Below are 23,965 nucleotides of genomic sequence, written 5' to 3'. Positions count from 1 at the left end.
ATAAATTCTCTCATTTATCTATGCCTTTCTATCATTTCTGTATCTGATTTATAATTATAATCAGTGCCTAGTAAATTCTCGATTTTTTTAAATCAATCATAGAGCTTAATATGCTCTATCATGTATCTTTATTATTACAGCCAGTACTTAATAACTTCTCTATAACTTTTTACTATGTATCATAGTAATAATTTGTGTATCTTTATTTATCTATGCTAACCTTTTATCATTCTGTTGTTCACTAGGTTTTTGCTGACAGACACTTTGTGACCTATTTTTTTGTATTTTATTTTAGCAAAGTTACTGGAGTGGTTTGCCGTTTCCTTCACCAGCTCATTTGGTAGATGAGGAAACTAAGGCAAACAGTGTTAGATGACTTGTAGAGGGTCGCAAAGGTGGTAAATGTCTGAGGTCGAATTTGAACTCAGGTAGACGGTTCTTCTTGAATGCAGATCAGGTACTTTATCCACTGTGCCACTTGGTTGCCCTATTTTCTAGCATAATCGGTGCTTAATAAATTCTTTCTCTCACTGTCTCTGTCTCCCTTTTTTCACTGTATTCCACTTTCTCCCATCAGTCAAGTGACCTCAGTTTTCTTCTCTATAAAATGAGGAAGAGAGATTAGATGATCTCGTAGGCCCCCTTCCAGCTCTAACACTCTAATTCCCCTTTAAGGCCACTAATAAAAGAAAGAGCCCTTTAAGAGGAACTCATGCGCAAAGCTCGAATCTTTTTTTTCTCTTTGGTTCCTAGGGGCTGGGTTCCTCAGGGATCACGTGATCACGTTGGGTTCTGTCACGTGACCGGCCTACTCGGGGTCTCTGCGCCTTGGAAAGGAATGGAGCCAGAAGAGGAGCTGCCGCTGCAGCGGCTGGACAAGCTGCCAGCGGAGCTCGGGCTCAAGGTAAGGCAAGGGATTCTGTGCTCTACCAGATCTTACCGTCGCACCCCTTGCCATTCTCCCTTTCGCCAGTATAGGAGTGAAGGGAAAGCGCGGAGGAGCAGAAAGCAAAGTAGGCCCTAGTGAGGGGTCCAATGAACTCGGCCCCTGTCCCGCCCCCTTCACCGCCTCCCAGGCTTCGTGGTGAACTGCAGTAACTAATGTAACCTTTGCAAGCCAAATGTGGATTGAGTCTAACGAAGACTATTCCCCCCACCCCCCCCCCAAGGTTTCTTTCTTTTCTTTCTTTTTTTTTTTAAGTTCATTTTCTTCTGATAGCCATCATTTGTAACAAGATAGCCAGTGTGTATTTCACTAGGTACGGGCATGTATATGTGTAGTCAAAACTACTTCCTGGTGCCTTTGTAATTTCGAAGATATTGGGGTAGGGGCCACTTATTTTGTTGTTTTAACTGGTTCTCTGGTTTGACAAGTTTGATGCTGTGGACATCTCACATCTGACACATAAGCAGTTGGTTTTAGATTGTACTGGTCTTCAACAGGAAGAGATTGGAGAAGTAGTTTGAATTTGATAGTTAATTGGAGTCACTCTGACTTTATCTCTAGTAAGGAATCTTTTCCAAAAGATTCTAAAAGATACTTTGATAAAGCAGTCTTATAAGCTGCAGGAAAAGACTAAAAATGAAATTCATAAACTTGTCACCCGTCTTTCAGGTATTTGGAAAAGTAACATTTCTGTGATATTTGAGACACTTGAAATAAATTTTCATTCACTCAGAGTTATATGGAAATATAGATTTTGAATCCTATTGTAACACTATGGGGCTTTTTGCTAGAATGTGTGAGCACTATAAGAAAGGTAAATGTATTAATCCAGTTTAATGAAATAATCCTCCCCCTCTTTTTCCTTACAGCTCCTTCACAAAGTAATTGATGGCATTTGTGGCCGGGCTTATCCTCAGTTTAAGGATTATGAAAATATTTGGGATTCCACAGAGTGGATTAATGTCCTGGAAGATATTTCCAAATTTTTCAAAACTGTTATTGGTAAAAATAAGGATTTTGAAAAGGTAATAGCACCTCAAATTAGTCTTTTTGTAATAAACATCTTAGATTTTTGTTGAATTAATTCTCAGTTTATGATTCGGTATAATACTTAGGCTATACTTGATGTATGTTTAGGGCATAGCATCAAATCATGTAATTTAGAGTAATACAATATGAAAAAAATTAATACCTCTACTAGTCTTCTGGGTTGATGTCTGGAACTAATCATGACCAATTAGGTGCTCTCTTACTGTCTATTTAATTTAGAAAGTTCTTCCTTGTCAGAGAAAATAATAACAAAAGTAGAGATGAACAGCCCTGCATTCTTTCTGTTATTAGTTTCATTGTTTCATTCCAAAAGAGGAGCAGGTTTATTTCTTCTTTGAGCATCCTGTTTTTCCCATATAACTTTAAAAAGCAAAAAAAGGAAAACCTTTTTGTTATTTTTATTTTTCTTAATCTGTCTCATTCTGAGCTTTAGTATGACTGACACTACACTTATAGGTTCTTGTATAAGTTATAATATTAATATCTTTTATCATCATTATTTATATACATGGCCAATTTCCCCTACTCAATTGGAAGTTCCAAGGATGGAGACTCTTACTCATTTTTATATGCCTTAAAACACCTAATATAAGGTTTATTAAAAGTATGTATTCAGTAAGTGTTTTATCAAGTTTATTTCTTAGTTTATTGGTTCCCAAATTGTACCCAGTCTCCAAGTATTTCTGAGTAGCGCTCAAATTTGGCTATTGCTTATTGAGTTTTTTTATACCAGAGGATCTACCATTTTGCCAGAATGTGGAATTTTCACACATTCTACCCAAGTTTAATTTTTCATGGGCTTAGGATTTTAATTAGTTGGGAATAAATAGGTAAGATCAAATGGATTATATTGTTTAAATGTGGTCATCTAGATGAGCCTTCTCAATTCACAGATGAAGCTGAGACTTTCGGAGGTTGTGATTTTTCTCAGGGGTAGGTCTGGGATTTAATTTCATATCCTCTGATTACAAATCCTGTAATCTTGAGACAGAAATTTGAAGAATAAAAATTTCTATATTTACTAATTGGTTAGTTGTGACCCCTTTGCAGATTTGATCATCCCAGGGATGGGATAAAAGTTTTGTTTCTAAAAATTACTGGGAAAGATTGAGATGAAAATTATGAAAGCATCAGCCAGAATTATTCTGATTCTGTTTTATTGACCATTGTCTACTATGCTGTTTTATATTGCTTTGAAATGTGTATTCTAATTTTAATTTTAAACATTTAAAAAAAATTTAAAGGTGATTGAGCAATTGAATCACTTAAGCTCAGATCATCAGAAGACAATCATGAAGTGTTTGAAAAGCCGGAAGGATGAAATTAGGAAAGCTCTTTTAGGAGAAATTATTGCCATTTCCTCTGCCCAACTACAGGATTTTGATTGGCAATTAAAGGTAAGACTATAATTGGGATTCCTGTATGTTTAAATTATGTTTTTGATCACTTAAAATTGAGTAAAATTGTTGTTTCTTTTTTATTCGTTATATATCTAAAATGTATTATTTTTAGAAAATGCTTAGATGAACAAATTTTTCTTGAATCTGTATTTTAAAATTTCAAATAGTATTAATATCTTTGAAATAAGCAAATACATGTAACTCAAATATTAAGGAAGTGGTATATGGTTTGTTCTAGGATGTAGTTTTGAGGAATAATCTTTAATGTCAGTATTTTTTACAGTTTTGACTGGCCATTTTTCTTTCTATATATCCTCTCTCTGGCAATGGCTGAAGTTTTAACTTTATGTATGTTTCTAAATCTACATCTCTGACTCTTCTCTTTCTGAGTTCCTTCTTGCATCTTCAGCTGCCTAGAACATATAGCTTTCCCTGAGGCTCCTCAGTCAGTAGTGATCCCCCTCCCCTATTTTCCTATAGTACTTTGCTTTTTGCTTTTGTAGTGCATTTAACATGTGATATAATGTAGTTAGTTATCTGTGTTAAACTGTAAATTTATTAAGGTCAAAGATTGTGTTTTTATAAACTTTGCATATCTTTTAGTGCCTGGGAAAGTCCTTGGCTTTTTTCTGAAACACTCAGTTAAAATGACTCAAATAATTGTAATCATTTTTTGTGTTCCCACTAGCCAATTAATATTCTTCTGCTATGTACCATGCAATTGGCGTGGCTTTATTTAAGCTGATTTTACTCTTTATTAATGCATTTGTGATTTCACGAAAGAGTGTAGTCCAAACTAGCTTCTGGCTACCCTATCTTTGCATTTGGCAAATAAATTTGTTGACTAAAACTCTTAAAAAATTCTTTTCATTTCCTTGTTTTGGACTTGAATTGAACCTGAACAAATCTCTTCATGAAATGATTATAATCTGGGTCTGTCTTTTCTTCTGTTCATTACCCAATTTTCAGTGTCAGTAACTTGTTTGCATCATGTCCATTGCCCACCCTATTTTTTTTTCACTTTAAACTTATAGCTTTGAATTTCATGCAAATAAGTCAGTGGAGATAGCTGAGTTATCAAGGAGACAGCTTCCTTGGGGATGAGCCTCTTTATATTTAGGTACTTTGAAATCAGAGTAGGTCCATTGCCAAAATTTGAAGCCTTTCTAACATAATGTAAACTATCTAAACTTGTGCTGGGCTGGCTTGGCCTTTGAGAACCCATGGTCACCTTCCATACCAGGATGAAGCATCAAACTAGAACTTTGTCCCTTTGCTCTTAGTAGGCACTTAATAATTGTTGAAGGCAGAAAAGAAAGTAGGCTGACATTTTTTTTTTAAACCCTTACCTTCCATCTTGGAATCAATACCGTGTATTGGTTCCAAGACAAAAGAATGGTAAGGGCTAGGCAATGGGGGTCAAGTGACTGACATGCCCAGGGTCACATAGCTGAGAAGTGTCTGAGGCCAGATTTGAACCTAGGACCTCTTGTTTCTAGGCCTGGCTCTCAATTCACTGAGCTACCCAGCTGACCCCTAGGCTGAAATCTTGATAATGGTTTTGAATAAAATGCTTATTTAATAATAATAATCCATTCATTAGTTCAACCTGATAGTGTGATTTTACATGTATTTGATTAATTTATTCCTTGTAGTTTCTTCTATACTTAATAGCAGCTAGTATCACCTTCTAAACTGTACTGTTCTGTTAGATTCAAAATGTGTAATTAATATAGCTCTGTTCATTTTTTTTTCTAATTACTATGTTCTTCATTTTACAAAGCTTGCTCTCTCTAGTGATAAGATTGCCACATTGCAAGTGCCACTTCTTAACCTTGATCTCGATGTAAAGGAAAATGGTGACATTAAACAGTATTCTGTTGAAATGAATAAAGAAGAACTGCAGAATTTGATAAATTCATTGGAAGCAGCTAATAAGGTATCGTCACGTTTTTAAAGTTTTTTTTTTCTTTTTGTCCCCAGCATAGAGCCCAGCTCAAGGTACAAAGTAGACACTGAATCAGTATTTGTTGATTTGATTGCATTGGATTGGATTAGATTTGACTTGGCTTTGTGGCTAATAGAGTAAAGTAAAAGAGAGAGGAATATTAATGATAATGGAATAAAGGTAGCAGAGAGGAGTGCAGCCAGGACTTACTGGTGTTAGGTAAGTCATTTCATTTAGCGGGCTTAATTTCTTCCTCTATCAATGAGAAAGGGATTGGACTATATCAGTTCTCAGGGCCCTTCCAATACTAACATTCTGTGTTTTTAGTTTTGAACCTCAGAGTTTCTAGACAAGCCACAGAATGTGTTCAGTAGCAATTATTTGACAAAAGAAATTGTCTAGCTGTGCTCATCAACCCAGTACTTAGAGTGAATGACATACATCAGTGATCTGTCACGATAACAGAATGACATAGTTCTCCATAGCTTTTCCCCCATATTTTTAGAAAGTATTCCATTTTAGCATTATACCACCATTCCATTATGAGACAACCTGATTTTTGCTTCAATTTGTCTTTTAAGGTCATCTTGCAATTGAAGTGACTGGAAATGATGGATATCTCAGACATCAGACTCTTACTATTACAGCTGAGATGGCAACAAGAAGAGCGTATTCAGAGAATGGGGTGAAAATACTGATAATGTGTGCTGATCTGAGAAAGCACCAATGTTCTGAGATTAGAAAGATGAAAGTATCTACATGGTTAGGAAATTACTCTCGTTGGCATGAAAAACATAAAAAAAGTAAATATGAAAAATGTTAATTATATTTACTATTTTTGTCATGTCTTGTCTCATGAGTATTTTGTAGAGAAATCTTTTTAAAATATTTCAGTTTAGAATAATGTCCTGTTTTATTTGCTAAAAATATCAATACACCATGTTTTTTAAATTTATAAATAATAGTGCCACGAGTGATGGATTAATAATTTTAAATGTGTTTTAAGTCTAATTTTGCAACAGTATACATACTCTTCAAGTATATTATATATATCTATGTATGTATTCACATATCGGTATATATATATATATATATCATGTATCAGCATACAGATATGTCTTTATGGATAACATATATATATATATATTTTTTTTTTATGAATTGCTTTAAAAATATTTGAGAAAAATTTGAGAAACATGTATATCCAGCACTTATGGCACAATTAAACTTTAAATCTATACATACAATATGCACATATTTTTATAGAAATCCAGAGACAGAAAGGAACCTTAGCTAAATAATATTCTCTTCTCCAATATATTTGACCAGGAAACATTTAGCTTTTGTTTGAAGATCACCAACCTAACCCCTGAGGCAGTTCATTCCCCTTTGGATTTCAGTCATACTCACTGAATTGAAATATGCCTCTGTGTCATCCACCATTAACTCCTAATTTCCTGCTCTATCTAAGCAGAACAAGAACTGGACACTTTGGACTTTATCAGGCCCAGAACTGAACATGGTATTCCAGATGTGACCTGAAAAATCTTGAGTTAACTGCAGCACCATCACCTTTTCCTTTATGCTTCTCAATGCCATAAATAAGGATCGTGTTAGCTTTTTGGCTGTTATATCCCTCTTACTTCAGTCTCTAGTGGCTGGACCTTTAAGGTTTGTGCTCCCACAGCAAAGCCATTGAGACTGTTTTTTTTTGTGATTTAAACTAGTTTAATTTGTTTCAGAATCATTATATAAAAAGTTAAAAACTAAGGCCCAAAGAGAACGGAAAGTGATGGGGACCTTCCTTATGGTGCAAGGTCTGATCATTCATTTCTTGTGCACTGTCCCGTGTCCAATGTGTCATAGATGCAGACCATGGAGTAGATGGCTCCTTTCTATATGAACTATTGCTTATATACCCTCCTCTGTCTCTGAAGAACACAACTGCCCCTGCTTTCCCACCCCCACAGGTCAGCCATCAGAATCCCTGTAATTTGGACTGTGACGATGTACTGGAGTAGGACTCAATTGTAATCCTCTTAAAAGTTCAAATAAACATTTTGTTTTCATCAATAGCCCTCAGATTCCTGTTGAATATACTGTTATCCTATTTTCTTTGTTTTTAGGCTTATTTAAGAACTCTGAGCAAGGAGTCTATAAAATTGTGACATCTTCCTCTATCACTGTCCTAATTTTCTCAGCTTTTTCTGAGGCTAGAGCCAGTGCCAAAGCAGTTATTTCCTTCCTCTTTCCCCCCTCACATAACAGGTACACTGTCTTCCCTAATATGATAAACTCTATGGTTCTTTTAAGAAAATTATAAATGAGGGAAAAATGACAAATATTGGAGGGGATTTGGAAAAATATGGACACATACATTGTTGCAAGTGTGAACTCATCTAACCATTTTGGAGAGCAATCTGGAATTATGCCCAAAGAGTTATCTATTTGATCCATCCATACCATTATTGGGTCTGTTTCCCTAGGTGATCAAGGTAAAAGGAAAGGAACCCATATGTTCTAAAATATTTATAGAAGCTCTCAGCTCTCTGTGATTGCAAAGAATTGGAAATTCAAGGGATACCCATCAATTGGGGAATGGCTAAACAAGTTGTGGCATATAATGGTGATGGATAATAATTGCATGGTAAGAAATGAACAGGCTAGTTTAAAAACAAAAAAAAATATGGAAAGACTGTGAAGAGTGTAATGAGCAGAGGCAAGAGAATATTTGAAATATTGTTTCAAGGACAATCGTGACTATCCATGTCCAGAGAAAGAACTGATAAACATGTATGATATATATATATATATATATATATGTGTGTGTGTGTTATATGCAATTTTTTGGTCAGATGATGTCTTTTCTACCACAGGAAGTGGAGTGAGGACAAGAGTTACCTGGAACTTTAATGCAACAGTGTTTTAGAAAAAAAAGTGAATTAGATAAAGATTTCCATCTAGTAACTTGAGCATACATTTTCCTTTCTGATGGCTGATCATTTGTTAGCTTAAGCAAAGGAAATGGAATAGGAAGAGAATAGTGTGAAAGGGAAAAGAAATGAGAAAAAGGGTGAAAAGTGGATATTTGAGTAAGGAAAAAAAGGAAGAATATATGGGTCCATCACCAGACATTCAGAGGTGAGCACTTTATGGAAACACAAAAGTCTTCAGTTTTGATTTTTTTTGTCTATGGACATTTAAATGTGATTATCTTCTTTAGGGTAGGAACCATTTCTGATACGCACCTTGACTGTTTCTATTTTTCTTTGCATAATGTCATGTTCTTTGGGGTAAATGTTCCATGCTGAATAAATGAAAGTTACTTTTATATTATCTGGAAGACTTATCAGTTCTTGTGTTTTTTTCCTCTCCAATGAGAATGCCTGCTTTAATCCCATTCATTTTTTAAAATGTGATTTCATTGAGGTCGCTCGGTAGCACAGTGGATAGAACACTGGCCTGGAGTTGGAAGAATTTGGGTTCAAATTTGACCTTAGACACTTTGCTATGTGACCCTGATTGCCTAGCCCTTGAGGCTCGCTCCTTTGCCTTAGAATTAATACTAAGTAAGGGGTCAAAAGAAAAAAAGTGATTTCATTGACAGAGAACTCAGAAAGGAAAACCCTTCTACCAATGCAGATCAGTAACTGCTCTGCAAATTATTGTCTTGGAGAGTGGCTATATATAAACAAATAAGATTTTTTTTCACCTCCATTCACTTTATAACTCAGTGATCACTTACTCTTCTTAGTCCTGGCTGCCCTTTTAAAGAAAAAAAAAATTCATTTTTTTTTTTACCCAGTACAATCACTTGCAACTAACATGTCTACTAAGATACCCAAATCTATCTGCTAACCGAAACATATCCGTACAACTGTGATCTCCGACCACCTGGACGAGCTGTTTTTTAAATAAAAAAAGTTAATGGATGAATAAGCCCAGACTTTTTTTTTTATGTTCATCATTTTATTATCAACACATTTTTGAAGGAAGGGAGCAGAGTGTGGGCGAGGAGCAAAGAGGGGAGAGAAGGCGGTGTGGTTAGAATCAGGAGACTGAATGATAAACGGATCAACCTCTGATACTCATATTTACAGTGGAATGTGAACAGGCTGGATAATGGACACATCAATTTTGCACATCATTTTGAGTACAAGACAATTCCATTGACTTTTTTTTCTTTTTTTTCTTTTATAATATATAAACATAAGCATGTTCTAAAGGAGGATCCAGATACTTAGGTTTGTGGCTTAAGAAGATTTAGAAAAGCCAATGTATAAGTAGAGCAGAACTAAATTCCTGGAAAATATGCTGGTATCTTTAGTTTTCCAATTGTTGGAGAGGAACACAAAGAATGATTTCCAAATAAAGAGGTTTGCTTTGTCTTGCATTTTACAACAAAAGTTCACAAACGATAGATTCAGATTTCTACAACTGCTTAAAGACAACACACTATAAAAAGATTCCTGAAAGCTTGCATGTTTTCAATTGCAGTACAAAGTACGCTTTTCAAATGTAAGCATTTTTTTTAAAAATAAAAAAAGAATGTTTTATTGGTGTTCTTAGGATAAATAAGCTAACATAAAGTTTACATATTTACAGCCAATTCTACATTTCTGAAGCTGCACAAAAGGGTTGGGGAAATAACTGCTGATGGTTTCGATACTAATCTTCAGGATTTTTCCTTTCCATTGTTTACTGCAGCATATAACACCTTGTGATAGGAAAGCAAAGGAAACAACAACTTGCACAAGGTTGGAGCTACAAGACTGGGGAAGGAAATATCGACTGAACTACAGTTCTGTGACTGCTAAAATAGTTCTATGTCCTCAAGTCAATCGCATGAGCATTTCTTGTGTCCATACCTAATTATACGGAAGGTTGATTATAATTTGTAAAAGACACAAAGTTGTATGAATGACAAAGAATAGAAAAAGGTCATAAGGACCAAAGGGGGCCAAGAATGAGAGGCCATTTAACAGTTTCTGGTTCTTTGATTCACTGCACTTGAGGGAAACCTACATCTTAGAATAATTGTATAAATCACAGTCTATAGGTTTTCATGGATATTATGCACAGAGAGCCTGAAGATGATGAAGGAAAGATATAACAAAAGATATACTAATCTTTAAGCACATAAGAAGGAATGACTGTTAGACTTTTAACAAAATCCCTAACAAAAGGGTACAATAAAGCACACACTGTATGAAAGTTTGATTTCATGTGTAAAAAGCATCTATAGAGGTTCACAAATTTCATTGGACAGGACAGCAGTTGGAATCAGAAAATGCAGCATATACCAATACAAAATAGAAAAATTGAATTATAAAATTAAGTAGTCAACCTGCCCATCCTTGGCATTTGTTCAACCAGTTCCATTTTGTAAAAATTTCCCCATGTTTTCAGAAATACTCATTTTGTATTATTTTAACCATTTTTGTAGTATGACCAGTGTATAAAAAGTATCACTGCAACAATCTTGCTTTTGTAACAAAGCAAATGTGTATGTCAAAAGAGCATTTGTAAAATATTGCAATTTATGTGTCTGTAATTAAACAAATAGGTACTTCCTGCTGAAAAAAATAAAGGGAAGAGGAGTATTTTATTTACAAGAGCCATATAATACCAATCATGTTACCAATCTTCTAATAGAGTGTGTGGTATTAAAATTCATAATTAAGAATTAGCTTTTCAGGAATGGTCTTTCTTGGATGCTAAGGTGTTTTGAATTGTTCAGTAAATTGATTAGTTGCAGATTTTAAAACACTACAAGGAATCACAATGTCTAATATCCTAGAAATATTTGGTGAGTATAGCAGAAATAGAATGTTTTCAGAGAGCAGGGCTATAACCAGGGGCAATTGGGAACTTTGTTCCAGGGCACTAGAATTTGGAGGGTTCTCACAGCACTTGTACTCTTTTGGAAGGTAGAAACAAATTGAATTGGCACTCTCTTTCCTTCTCCAAAGGGCATGTTCTACAGTCTCTTCTCATAACATTTATTTCAATTGAATTCATCTTTGTGCATTTTGTGATGTTTTCCACTTTCATAAGAATTGCAAGTTATTACTATGTCTGAGAGGCATCTGTGAATCTATCTTCCTTCTATAAGGGTGGCACCTGCTTTAGGAAAAGGCAATTCTTTAGAAACAGGATACCATATTAATAAAGTACGATAGTCTAAAAAGGGAAGCTGATTAGAAAAATTTTGTTCACCTACTACTTGATGAGGTTCCAGAGTTCAATTTCATTGTTAGAAGGCTACTAAGATACCCAGTTTATTGTTTTAAGAACATAGCTTAATCCTGCCTTCATAAAACTGGTAGATTCCTTGATATAAGCCTATTACTTCAGGTTGTGTCTAGTCAGGTAGGGAGAATTGAAAAATTATATAGTGAATTCAATATGGAGAACTATACTAGAAAGCTCAGATCTTCTGTGTTCTCTTACCCCAACACTCCCTCCATCAATAACAGGATTTTTTCTTTAAATGAAAAAAAAATTGTCCATACTTTTCATTTCACTTTACTATTGAACCTTAAAGCACAAGAATTGACTTCATATTGGTTGTTAGCCTTCCATCATGGCACTCCAAATGCTACCTAGTCACTCAAAATTAAAGGAGAATGTATTTCATTCATTACAAAAGAGTTCAGAAAATCTTGACTTTCTAAAGAATTTGATATTTGGACACACTCCTACTTTTGTAATAATTATCATAGGGTGGTATCTAGAAATTGGGTTGTTTATCAATAATATGAATTCTCTAGAAAAGAACATTATACAACATATAATTCTAGTAAATATGTGCTTGTGTGTATATGACTGAGAATACAGGGGTAATCTCACTGAATTGAATGAATACTAAGGTTTCTAAGTCTGAACAATCATGTACCTGTAATTCTATCCTCCAGTGAGTTTAGAGAAAATACACAAAGGGATTTATTGGTAGAGTTTAGGGATATTGCCACAGTATATTCATAGCTGCATCCAGATATAAGAAGCAAGTTAAAATAGTTGATTTGATTAGGATATTGGAAAAGAGGGTATAAATTGTACATTTTATCTAAAAAGGCTATAGGTGGAGAGTAAAAGAAATGATTGAAAGTAAGATCATCTAATAGAAATAAGTTATCTTCCTAAGGTAAATCATTCATAGGGTACAGTTATTATTTTAAAATATGAATAAATAATTTATTTGACAAGGAAACAGGAAGGTTAATAATTCAGTGGCATGTGAAGAAGAATCTTTATCATGGGGTTTCTAGATGAAGTCTTAGGAGTGACCAATTGTAAGAAGAACTAAATGGTCTCTTGGATAGTTTTCAGATTTCCTAATTATTTCCTGATTACCATCACAGTGATCAGATGATGTCCCCTGAGATGACCCTCCCTTAGGATTCCTACTGGAGCCATCTTGGTGCTTAATGCCATAAATTACTCATAGTTCAGTCTCAATGTTATGAGCAGGTCATCTGTCTAGAGAGGCTTTTGTTGACCAAGGGAATAAAGTGAGATGAGGAAAAAAAAAGAACAAAGTTCATCTATCTAGAAGGCCATGTGGTATCAGTGTCCATTGATAGGGGCTTCAGTAGGGCAGCCTGGCCATTTTCTTATATTTATGCCACCCATGGCAATTATTTAGAAATTAACCTCTGATATTCTAACACAAAGGGTTTATATGAGCAGGAAGTATAGTCAACATTTATAGACTGTTACTCTGTAAGATAGAAATAATTAGGAGACAAGATCTTTACCTGAGGTTTCTTCTAGTTCTAATCATATGATCACCTAAAGAGTTTAGACTGATGATTATTGCATTCTTTTTATTCTTTCCCTGTTCCTTTGCTTTTCAATCTTTACCTTCTGTCTTAGAATCAGTACTATGTATAGTTTTCAGACAGAAGAGTGGTAAGGACTAGGCAATCAATATTAAGTGGCTTGCTCAGGGTCACAAAGCTAGGAAGTGTCTGAAGCCATCCTCCAATGTTTCTTTTTTTCTTTTTTTACTGAAAAGCAAGGTTCTTTCTCATGAACTCCATCATTTCACTAATATCACACATCTTTCCCTCTATTTTTGCTGTGCTCTTTTTTTTTGCCTTCATCTGAGTAGAAGAAATAGCCCTTCTCATTTCTAAGACTAATTTTTTTTTACCCATCTCACCTCCATACTTGCTTATTTCTATTGAATAGGAAGGAAACCAGTCACTGGGATTCATAACCTCTCAAATTTTTAGTTCTTCTGCCTTTCTCAATTTTCCATATCTAATCTGTTGCCAAATTCTATAGATTCTACCTTGACAACTGATCTGTCCATCTCCTCTATTTACATGGTCACTATCTTAATTTAGAATTTTATCACCTCTTACTGGAACTGCTTTTAGTAGTCATGTAATTGATCTCTCTTTAGTCTATTATTTCTACAATCTTCCCTGCCAAAATAATATTCCTAACACACAGTTCTGATCATGTTATCCTTTGTTCAAATGTTTTTTACTAAGGCTCTGTTACTTCTAGGATAAAATAAAAATTTATTAGGGATGACATTTAAGATTCTTCCTATCTCATCCAACTTACCTTTTCAGTTTTATGAACAAGGATGGCCATCACCCTCCAATCCTACTCCCAAATTTGGATTCTTAGGACTTTATATAGTACCTTGTACACATTGGATGCTTAAGAAATAGTTGCTGTAATGAATTGAATTTACTGAGATTAGTGGTTGAAGGGTCAGGGAAAGGCATAAAGCAATTTTAGGCCAGAACAGTAAAAACAAATAGAACTGACAGCTTCAACCTCTACATTTATTAGACTTATGGTACATGGAAAGAGAAATATTAAGGTTTGAGAAAAAAATAGAAAAGTGTCCATAAATTCAGTAATTGGCCAGATGTTAGGTGGGATGTTGTAATGGAAATCCTATTTTGGGTTTGGAATCTTGGCTTTCCTACTTACTAGCTTGTGACCTTGGGTAAATCACTGAATCTCTCAAAGCCTTCATTTCTTATCTGTTTAAAAAAAACATAAAGAAGGGTTTGGACTCAATTTTTTTTTATTGACCTATTAGTTCTGAAGGTCTATGATTTTAATGATGGAAGGGACCAGATAAATCATTTGTTTTTTCCTCCCCATATCTTCCAAATGAGCATCAGACCTACAGAGACTTGCTTCCAAGGTCTCACAGTTAATAGTGGCAAGTTCAGAACTCAAACTCAGATCTTCTGAGTCCCAAAGTTCTGCTTGTCTACTTATAGGGATATAATTAAACCATGGATATAGTATTATTTTCATAGTACTATGTACATACATGAAATTGCAGATTTAAGGTCAGGGGGTTGTCCTAGAATCATAGAATTAGAGATAGCAGGAACCTCAGAGGCAATATCTTTGTGTTGATATTTCAGAGATATTGTATAAATCTCTTGGATCCCCATAGACTTAGTGTCATATATAGGGTTAACAAGGATAGTTCAATTTAATTCAGAATTGGGCTGAAATAGGAGGTTTCTTAACACACTCAGGTATTCCAGGAGGTGGGCACTCCTCACATATATAGAAATACACAGAAATAATATGGTGAAGAATGGCAGTGGTGGTGACTAATGTAGTTCCACAATGCCATCTCAAAGGTTTAAATGTAGCTACTTAGAGAATAAGGCAACTGAGGCAGGAATCTGAGATTTTTTTTAAAGCCATTTTTTTGAAGACTATGACTAGAAGATATGCATGTTCATGGACTGAGTTTTCAAGATACTTTGTGAAAGTTGGGAATGAGAAAAAAGGGGGAAAAATCCCCTTAGAAAGCAAGTCTTTTCAATCATGTTACCTGAGGCAAAATGAAACAATTTCCAGACAAGGAATTGGCAAAGGAGAAAAATGATCTCAGAAAAGGAAATCCTTAATAGAAGTCAAGCTGATTAAATATGCATATGTAACTTTAATTCCAATAATTGACATTCAGGAAAAAGTCATGTATGGAAATACACTCCCTCTTCTCTTTACTAGTTTCTTAGTATGGGCAGAAGTGGGGTATTGCAAAATCCCCTGATTATCTACCCTGTGTAGCAGAGGGAGGTGGTAACTCTTGGTGCCCTGGGGTACTCTCCAACTTCTCTCAGTGATCATTTTGATCTAGTGTCCATGTCTACCTGAGGCATTAAATATATTGTTATTTGGATGCTCAGTTTTGATTGTCTACATGGCAGGCAAGACAGGCAGAGTTGTTCTGTGAGCGTAGATGTCCTGCCCAAACTGGAGCACAAATTCAATCACCTTTTCCCCACCCAGAACTTACCCTATTAGCCTTTTTCATTAGCTCTTATTACTCCAGGATGAGGATGGATATGTGTTGGGGGAGCAGAGGGTAGACCAGGAACTATTAGGAGTTCCTTCTTTGGCCATGAAAAACCTTTGGATATGAAAACTCAAGGAGAAAGGAAAAAAGAAAATTAACTTTAGTCCTAGCATCCTTAGAATCCATGACCGTATTATTTTAGGTTTAAAGAACCTAAAAAAAAATTATGCTTCTAAGCAATTTTCAGGCTTGATAGATTGTTTGAGAATTGACAGTTGTCAGTGAAGTTGAATCCCCCCTGCACTCATCAAAGTGAACTCAAAATGTATTCCTATAAATCTTTCCTTTACATGTCAAAAATCTTGTTATGACAGAGATGTAACTGGATATGAGAGTTGTGTGGAATTTTATAGATCATCCAATCCCTTTATTTTGCAGAAAAGGAAACTGATACCTACTTGAAGAAGTGGCTTTAGTACATAGTGAACCCTCAATTTGAACTCTTCCTCTATCTGTGATATCACAAGGCTTTGCATTTTTACTAAACAGAGAAGTTTGAATAGGGGCATTTCTCTGGAACAAGGTTGTCTCCAGAAAGGCTTGGATAACCTCACATGGCTGATTATAGGACCACTTGGTCCTTTAATATATCTTCTTATATAAATAAAACTATAATATAACTGCCTACAATTTCTTATCCATAATTTTCTTATAACTGTTTCTTATATCCAATTTGTAAATTCCTTTGGATTTGTGTAGATTCCAAGTCCTTTGCTTCACTTCCCTTTTCTTCTTGTTTTGGGTATTTCATGCCTTATTATCAACCTTCAAGAAACTATTGTAAACATGTCAGAAAAAAAACCCTAAAAATTTTAGAAAACTAAAACCTTCCCTTTTGACCACTAGTTAGTAAATCAGGTGATTCAAAAGAAGAATTTAGGTGATGAACAAGAGAAGCGGAGGGTTCTGGCAAAACCTAAGCTTTGGGTTATTTGTAGATTTCAGTTTTTCATTCTTTCCCTGACCCCTTTTAGTAAGCACTGATAATTGAGATCTGGAAAAACAAATAGCCATTAAAGGAATTATCAGAAGTTACACCCTCTACTTCCCATGAGGCAGCACTAGCAGGTTCTGCTGGTGTTGCTGATCCCCCCATCTCCCTTAGACACAGTCAACAGCCACTGCCCCAGCCAGTGGGAGAGGGGGAGGGAGGAGGCACTGAACACATGGACCTTGCGATACCTTGCAGCAGGGTCACAGAACTGCACCAGTAAATGGCTGAGAATGAACAAGAGCTGAAAGATTCTGGTTTGGGCCCGGATGGTGACAATGCGGGCTAGCACTGAATGCAGCTGTCAAAACATGTGAACATTATTTACAGGTCTCAGGTTTTTGAAGCATCCATTCAAAGCCATGGACAACCACACACAACATAAAATGACAGAACATTTCGATGAACTATATACAGAATTTACATGAGCATTTACATCTGCCTTGCTAGAGGCTGCTAAGGTATTATTCCACACTCCTCTTAGAATTTTATCTTGGCATGATTTTTCTTTCTTGAGACATTGGTTCTCTCATTGCCATCAACTCAATTGCCAACGAAACCAAAGTGGACTAAAACAAACACTTTTTAGATTATTCTTGGTTTAGAAAAAACAGTGGAATATCACCCTTTGGTAAGATGCTAAGGAATACACATCATTAGAAGATATCTTAGAGATTCTTTCTGTCTGGCATTAGAAATATATTTTTCATTTGGCAAGTTGTAATTAAGCTTCTCAAATGGATTTATAAAATAGTCACGGACTCCAGAAAGAAGGAATGTACTTGAGAAGATTTCCAAGTATCATATACAATGTTCATTTAAGAAAATCCCACCCTTGGACTCATTAGCCAGTGTCATTTTGCACATGATATATTTCCTTCTCCTGTTTACATCCCAGTGTAAAGCACTAGAAAGGTTGGAACTGTGAGAACATGTCACCTCCTACTATCAGCAACATGACCAGCCAGTCTCCTGTTCCTATTTGGCAAAAGAGAATGGAGGCAAAGCTCTCCCAGGTAGTTTCAGTCCTAAACATGTTTTTACCTGAGTATTTGCCTCCTAAAGCTGGTAAATGTAATGCACATCATATTTAACATTATGGCCAAAGTAACATGAATACAAAGGAATGAATGTGCAGTAAGAGCTATGATGGGAGAGACCGTTTCTATTGTGCATCTACACTGGGAGAATCTACTGCAATGTTTGGGAAACTTGAGTGAAGTTAGACTTCTGTCTTTATGGTTATAACAAGACATAGCCCATGCCAATTCTTAATTTTCTTTCTTTCTTTCTTTCTTTCTTTCTTTCTTTCTTTCTTTCTTTCTTTCTTTCTTTCTTTCTTTCTTTCTTTCTTTCTTTCTTTCTTTCTTTCTTTCTCTTCCTTCCTTCCTTCCTTCCTTCCTTCCTTCCTTCCTTCCTTCCTTCCTTCCTTCCTTCCTTCCTTCCTTCCTTCCTTCCTTCCTTCCTTCCTTCCTTCCTTCCTTCCTTCCTTCCTTCCTTCCTTCCTTCCTTCCTTCCTTCCTTCCTTCCTTTCTCTCTCTTTCTTCCTTTCTCTCTCTCTCTTTGTTCTCTCTCCCCCCCCCCCCCAACACACACACTATTCTCTCTAGCAACCAAATAGATTATGGCCATTTTATACCATATTACTAAAATTACCAATTGAAGGTTAAATATTTATTCTCTCAGTAATGTTCAGCCTTGATTCTCCCAGAGTTGGACTGCAGCTAAGGGTGATTAAGAATGTTTAACAACGTCTGTATGTACCATTGTGTATAGGGAGCAAAGAAGAGGGCAAGAAAGAATCCCATTTGTATAAGTAAAGGGCTCTGAGAAGCTAGGGGCAAGGAGAGGGAGAGGAGAAGGAGAGGGAGAAGAGAAGGGAAGGAGACAGGGGCCACCAAAAAGAAAAACACCTCCTTTATGCCCTTGGCAAGTAGTGGCTACTTTTTTTCCAGTTAGGTAAAGGAAGGAAGGAGGGGGTATCTTGAAAAAGAAGATGAGGGAAGAGAAAAAGAAGCTTATCCCTCCTTGCTGTGTTCAGGTGGAATAGAAATTATACCTTCCTGTTCCTAGAAGGTCATTTTTGCAGGCCCAATAATTATTTTTTCCCTTGAAAACCATTCATGGTGTTACTGCTTAGAGGCGTATACTGATAATGGAGACAGATTCTCAATAAAAAAAGAGCAATCTTTTTGCTTTTCTCAGGACTGTCCCAATGTATTCATTTTGCATTTCCTATTGTGGAGCATGTGTAGAATATCTACATTTATTTTGCTAACCAGCAGGAAGCTCATTTCTTCATGATCATAAAGTGCCTTAGCAAACTCGTTCTGAACTCTCAGCTGACTCCTCTGCCAATTTGAATGTGACTTGAGAAATGCCAACTTTTTCACATTATGTTTGACAGTTCACATACTTTCCCAGCATATATAGCTTGCTTCCCCTTTGGAAAGGAAAAACTAATTTTTCAATAAAACATTGACTTCTTCTGTCTGTCTGCCTGTCGGTCAGTCTGTCTCTCTTCTCATTCCCTTTCCCCCCCTGCTCCTCCCTCTTCTGTCGGTGATCTCTCTTTGTGTTTGCTTCTGGAAGTGTTTATGGGTCTCTTTTTCTCGTTGTGTCTGAGTTGGTGCCTTTCTGTATGCCTCTGTGTATTTCTCTCTATATCTGTGTCTTTCTGTCTCTCTTTTTTAGGTATCTTTCATTTGGAGCAGCAACTTTATGATATGGTAGAAGAGCATCAAGGAATACCAACAGGAAGGGATGAATGATGTGAGGCAAGGGCTTTGAGTTGGAATGGTCCTTTAGAAAAATGGTACATTGCCACCAACTTTTCTAATTCAGAAGAGGAAAAGATGTTCACAATAACAAACAAGCTTGGTTCTAAAGTTAATTTGCATTTTGCTCGACAGTCCTAGAAATACGTCTTTTCCAGAGGAGCTGGCTTAAAGGTATAGCAGGGAATTGCAGGACCTTGATACACACTTGGGACAAGCACAAGTAAAGGCAAATTGCTGACATCTCTGTCTCCCTTCCACCCCCACCGCCTCGACTTTCTACCCTACAGATTAGGAAAACCTTCAAACTAGGTATAGAGTAGATGTGGTGGGGTGGGGAGGTGGTGGGAGCATCTTCCTCACTCTTTGGGATTCCTTGTTTTCCCTCTTTTGTGGGGTGGAGGGAACAGAGATTTCCTGAGAATCTGTAACTTGTCAATGGCTTGTTCTGAGACATTAGAATTTTTTTTTTGGCAGCATGATGTTACAGATCACCAGGAAGCAGTATAAGAAAAGAGCAAGGTTTTCTTTTCATTTTCATTTAAAAAAAAAAGAGAGAAAATAAAATCAAATTGAGAGATATTAGGAAAAGTTACACTAGATCTCTCTTTCTTTTATTTTTATTTTTGTAAACATGGTGATAGTGATTGTTTTAAAGCTGCTCCCAAAGAGCTAATAATCTGGGCTGAAATGTACTAGGGGGAAAATTCTATTCTCATTTGAAGTAAACATGGTACAGTAATAAAACTGGTATGTAGGAGCTAAAACCAAGGGGATGGCTGAATATCTTACCTTAAAAATATAGCAGTGTAACTGCTGGAGACCTGTGAGATAAGCAAAACAATGGAAGAGGAAAATGGTCTAAATTAAGATATCATTACAGAATTTAGTGCACATAGTAAAGCCAATAGACAACATTAAAAAGAGAAAAAGTGACTGGAAAAAACATTCTTGACCACTTGTCTATAGAATTCACATCAGTCAAATCCGGGATCTTGACCTTAAGCTGTGATGCCCTCCTCCGGATACGCCCCTTATTGTGCATGGCGTGGCGATCCAACGCGCTTCGGCCATAGATCTCTCTGCTGGTGGGGGGTCTCCGGTATTGTATGCTTGCACTGTCATAGGAATACATGGTAGCTTTGGGGTCGCTAGCACTTGTAAGCACTTCTGAACCGCTGGCTTCGTTCCTTATTTCGAGGGTGCTAAGAAGAATGTTGCCATGAGCATCAACCTGGAAAAAGGGACAAAGAGCTTTAAATAGATTTAGCCCCGGATTCATGAAAAGGAAAATGCTCTAGCCTGTCATTTTTGTTGCTTACCAGTTATTGACTCATCTGCATACTGGTCTCAGTAATCATCGCTGTGTCTCTCCCTGTTGAGATGCCTCAGTGGCAGGACTAGTTTTCTGAATTCCCACCTGGGCTGCCCTCCACTATGAGTTCTGGAGATTTCTTTTACCTCCAAGCCCCTACATTTCTGTTCCTGGGTGGTTCCGCCTGCCCTGCCCCGCCCCACCCCGCCCATATGTACAGTATTTGCATGCAAGTGGGTACTTGGGTTTATGGGATAGCTTAATAATAAACAATGAGCTTTGTTTCAAGAGGATAGGTATTACTGTGGCTACTGAGTTATCTAAATCTTTAACGCTTGCAAATGTTGGATCCTTTTGAAAAAATAATCAATTTTATTTTATTTTCATCTCTGAAATTTCTCCTTCCTACCTCCCTCTCCTTCACATTTGAGAAAGTAAAAATAAAATAATTAATAATACTCGTTACAAACATGATAGGTAAATAAAATGAATTCCTGCATTAATCATGTCCAAATACATGTGTGTATATATATGAGCATACATAGATATATTGCATGTGTATGAGTATGCATATATATACATGCCTAAATATATATATATATACATATATATATGTATATAAAAATATTGCCTCAGTTTGAACTCTGAGACTCTCTATATCTGTAGATGGATAGCAAGTTACATCCTGAGTCCTCTGGAGCTGGGGTTGGATCACAATTCTTTCAAAGTTGTTTGTCTTTATAATATTGTTACTATGTAAATTGTTCTCCTGGTCTTGTTCACTTTACTTTGCATCGGTTTATACAAACCTTCACAGGTTCCTCTGAAATTATTCCTTTCATCTTTTCTTATAGAACAATAGTAGTCCATTGCATTCAGGTACCTTAACATACCTAGCTGTTCCTCAGCTCTTGGGTATCCCCTCCGTTTGTAATTCGTAACCATGACTAAAAGAGCTGTTATGAATATTTTTATGTGTAGGCTTCCTTTTCTCTTTTTTGAAAACTGCTAATGCTCTCATTAGGTCAGAGATAATTCCCAGTTTAATTGCTTTTAGAACATAGTACCACTGTGACCGTGAAAAATGTGGGTTTCAAGACTTAAATTGCCAAAACTGTAAAGATAATTTTTAGTGTGTTGATTTATATCAAAAATAAGTGGTCGCCATGGGAAAAATTCCCAAATAGGAAAATAACCAAGTCAGCTGGGTTTTATGGATATTTTAATTAATACAAATGAAGGAATTAAGGGAAGGGAGAGAGTCAGAGTAAGAGGAAATAGTAGGAAGGTCCTAGGCCAATTGGCCTAGGCCTGAGCCTTAAGAGAGACTAGTTAGTCTTTTATCACCCACCACAAGATTTGTCCCAAGCAAGCTCTAGTGTTCAGAGAGACCCTCCAATTCAGCGTCCAAACTGAACTCCCCTCTAAGTTCAGAGAGAGCCAGATCCTTTTAAAGAGAAATTTCTCTTATGTCACCTCTCCTAAATTTTCATATCTACCAATCACAGTAGATGTTTTCCCCAGGACTGACCATTCTTAGTTCACATCTTTTGTTATCACCTTCTCTGAGTAGACTAAAACTTCACACCTCTTTGCTAAGCTTGCCCTTTGTAAGTTACTTGACCTTTTAGTGATTAATTTGACCTTTATAGGTACTTAGTACCCTTTTGTATTAGATCTAAAAATAGACCTAGCTTAAGGTTCTAGCTTCACTATAAATATGAGTTGGGGACTTTTCATTGTTCAGTAAGGAGTTTTACAACTTTATCTTCCACTCAGGTATACCCAAGTATGGGTGGAATAATGTTAAAATTCCCAATGCATTCCTGATCAAGTACCTCCAATGAGGAATAACTTAACCAAATCTTCTAAGGTATACTCTGAGCAGTTTTAAGATTCACACCACATTGTTTTTCAGAATGCTCACAAATTTCTTTTTTTAACATCTCTGAGTCTCTAAGTAAGGCTGACTTGCTGAAATCAAAGACAGAAGGCAAATAAAACAGGTGGAAGAAAAAAGCACAAGATAAAAGTAAAGAAATCAGTCATAATATCTGTCCCTTAGTACACAAACATTTATTAAGCACTTGCTATATGCCATGAACTATTATGCTAAACACTAGGGAAACAAAGTTAAAAAGGTGATCTTTGCCATCAGAAAGCATTTATTCATGAGTTTTTTTCCTGAGGGTACAACCAGAAGGAAGGAAGCTTCATCAAAAACTGAGAGGAATATCTTGTGATGGAGGGAAGTGAAACAGGGAAGAATTCAAAGCAAAAGTCATATTCATGAGTTGTCATGCCAAGTTGGACTTTGTGATAAACAAAGCTATCTATAAATTTCCTATATTTACTGTAAAGATAATAAGTAATGACTTGATTAGACAATTTCTAATATCATCCTTATACTACATAAGCTAGCACTTTGAAATTACTTTCTTTGTAATAAGTGTAATTAAATGTTCTATTCCAAATAGTTTTCTGACTGTTTTTATTTAGCTGCCTAACCAAAGAGGGCAAGTATATGAAAGAAGTAATGGTTTAAAGCAGGAATTTTTGTTCTGGGATCTAGGTACTTTAAAAATTCTAAACTTATCTATTGTAAAGGGGAAAAGGAGTTTAATTTTAAAAGGGTTAGACTTATCATTTATGAGTGTGGTCACCAGGAATTTAATTAATTCCAAAGAGATTTATTTACAATTTCATTACAAAATATAGAAAGAGCGAACTAAGAAATCAGAGAGAGGATAAGGTAAGATATCTAGGCTAAGCACTAAGTAATTTACTCTGATCCCTGGCTCAAAACCAGGCAGGGGAGTTTAGTCCTCAACCAGAGAGGCCTCAACCTTTGTATCGCAGGACCTGGGGAAGTCTCTTCAGAAAAATCCAGCAGTTAAGAGTCAGTTTTTCACTCACCATGTGTTAGTCTAACAGCATATCCTTTTGCCCCTCTTCACCAGCCTCAACTCAAAAGGATGAAGAATTGAACTCCAGCGGAAGTGGAAGTCTAAGTTAAACTCTGCTCCAAGTATCTCCAAACTCTGTGTATCACTCTCTCTTTTAAAGGCATTTTTTCTTGCTTCATTTCCTGTGCCTTCCCCTAATTTTACATCTACCAATCATAATTTACGCTCTGTTTTTTGGACTTCCTAGGGGCAGTTATTTGATTTTGTTTCTCATC

General features: G+C 36.0%; 2 protein-coding genes across 2 annotated transcripts in view; one reads left to right on the top strand and one right to left on the bottom strand.

Moving 5' to 3' along the window:
• Nucleotides 1-757: 757 nt before the first annotated feature.
• Nucleotides 758-7,419, top strand: COMMD8 (COMM domain containing 8). Its single transcript, XM_001364405.5, has 5 exons — nucleotides 758-904; nucleotides 1,816-1,971; nucleotides 3,241-3,393; nucleotides 5,180-5,335; nucleotides 5,926-7,419. The coding sequence occupies exons 1-5, from the start codon at nucleotides 839-841 to the stop codon at nucleotides 5,944-5,946; spliced, it is 552 nt and encodes a 183-aa protein (XP_001364442.3). The 5' UTR covers nucleotides 758-838; the 3' UTR covers nucleotides 5,947-7,419.
• A 1,872-nt stretch (nucleotides 7,420-9,291) lies between these two features.
• Nucleotides 9,292-23,965, bottom strand: part of GABRB1 (gamma-aminobutyric acid type A receptor subunit beta1) — a 474,038-nt gene continuing 459,364 nt past the window's right edge. The window contains exon 9 of the mRNA XM_001364479.3: nucleotides 9,292-20,703. Within this exon, the coding sequence (XP_001364516.1) occupies nucleotides 20,356-20,703 (348 nt within the window). The 3' untranslated portion in view covers nucleotides 9,292-20,355. The remainder of the gene's footprint in view (nucleotides 20,704-23,965) is intronic.

The sequence above is a fragment of the Monodelphis domestica genome, chromosome 6 (assembly GCF_027887165.1).
Source record: "Monodelphis domestica isolate mMonDom1 chromosome 6, mMonDom1.pri, whole genome shotgun sequence".
NCBI classification, from domain to species: Eukaryota; Metazoa; Chordata; class Mammalia; order Didelphimorphia; family Didelphidae; genus Monodelphis; species Monodelphis domestica.
This window is presented reverse-complemented; position numbering and strand designations above follow the sequence as displayed.

Excerpts from the sequence above, each read along its gene's own strand:
- COMMD8 (XM_001364405.5), top strand. The coding sequence starts at position 839 with ATGGAGCCAGAAGAGGAGCTGCCGCTGCAGCGGCTGGACAAGCTGCCA. Across the intron at positions 905-1,815 it reads CAGCGGAGCTCGGGCTCAAG|CTCCTTCACAAAGTAATTGA; the intron begins GTAAGGCAAGGG and ends TTTTCCTTACAG. Across the intron at positions 1,972-3,240 it reads AAAATAAGGATTTTGAAAAG|GTGATTGAGCAATTGAATCA; the intron begins GTAATAGCACCT and ends AAAAATTTAAAG.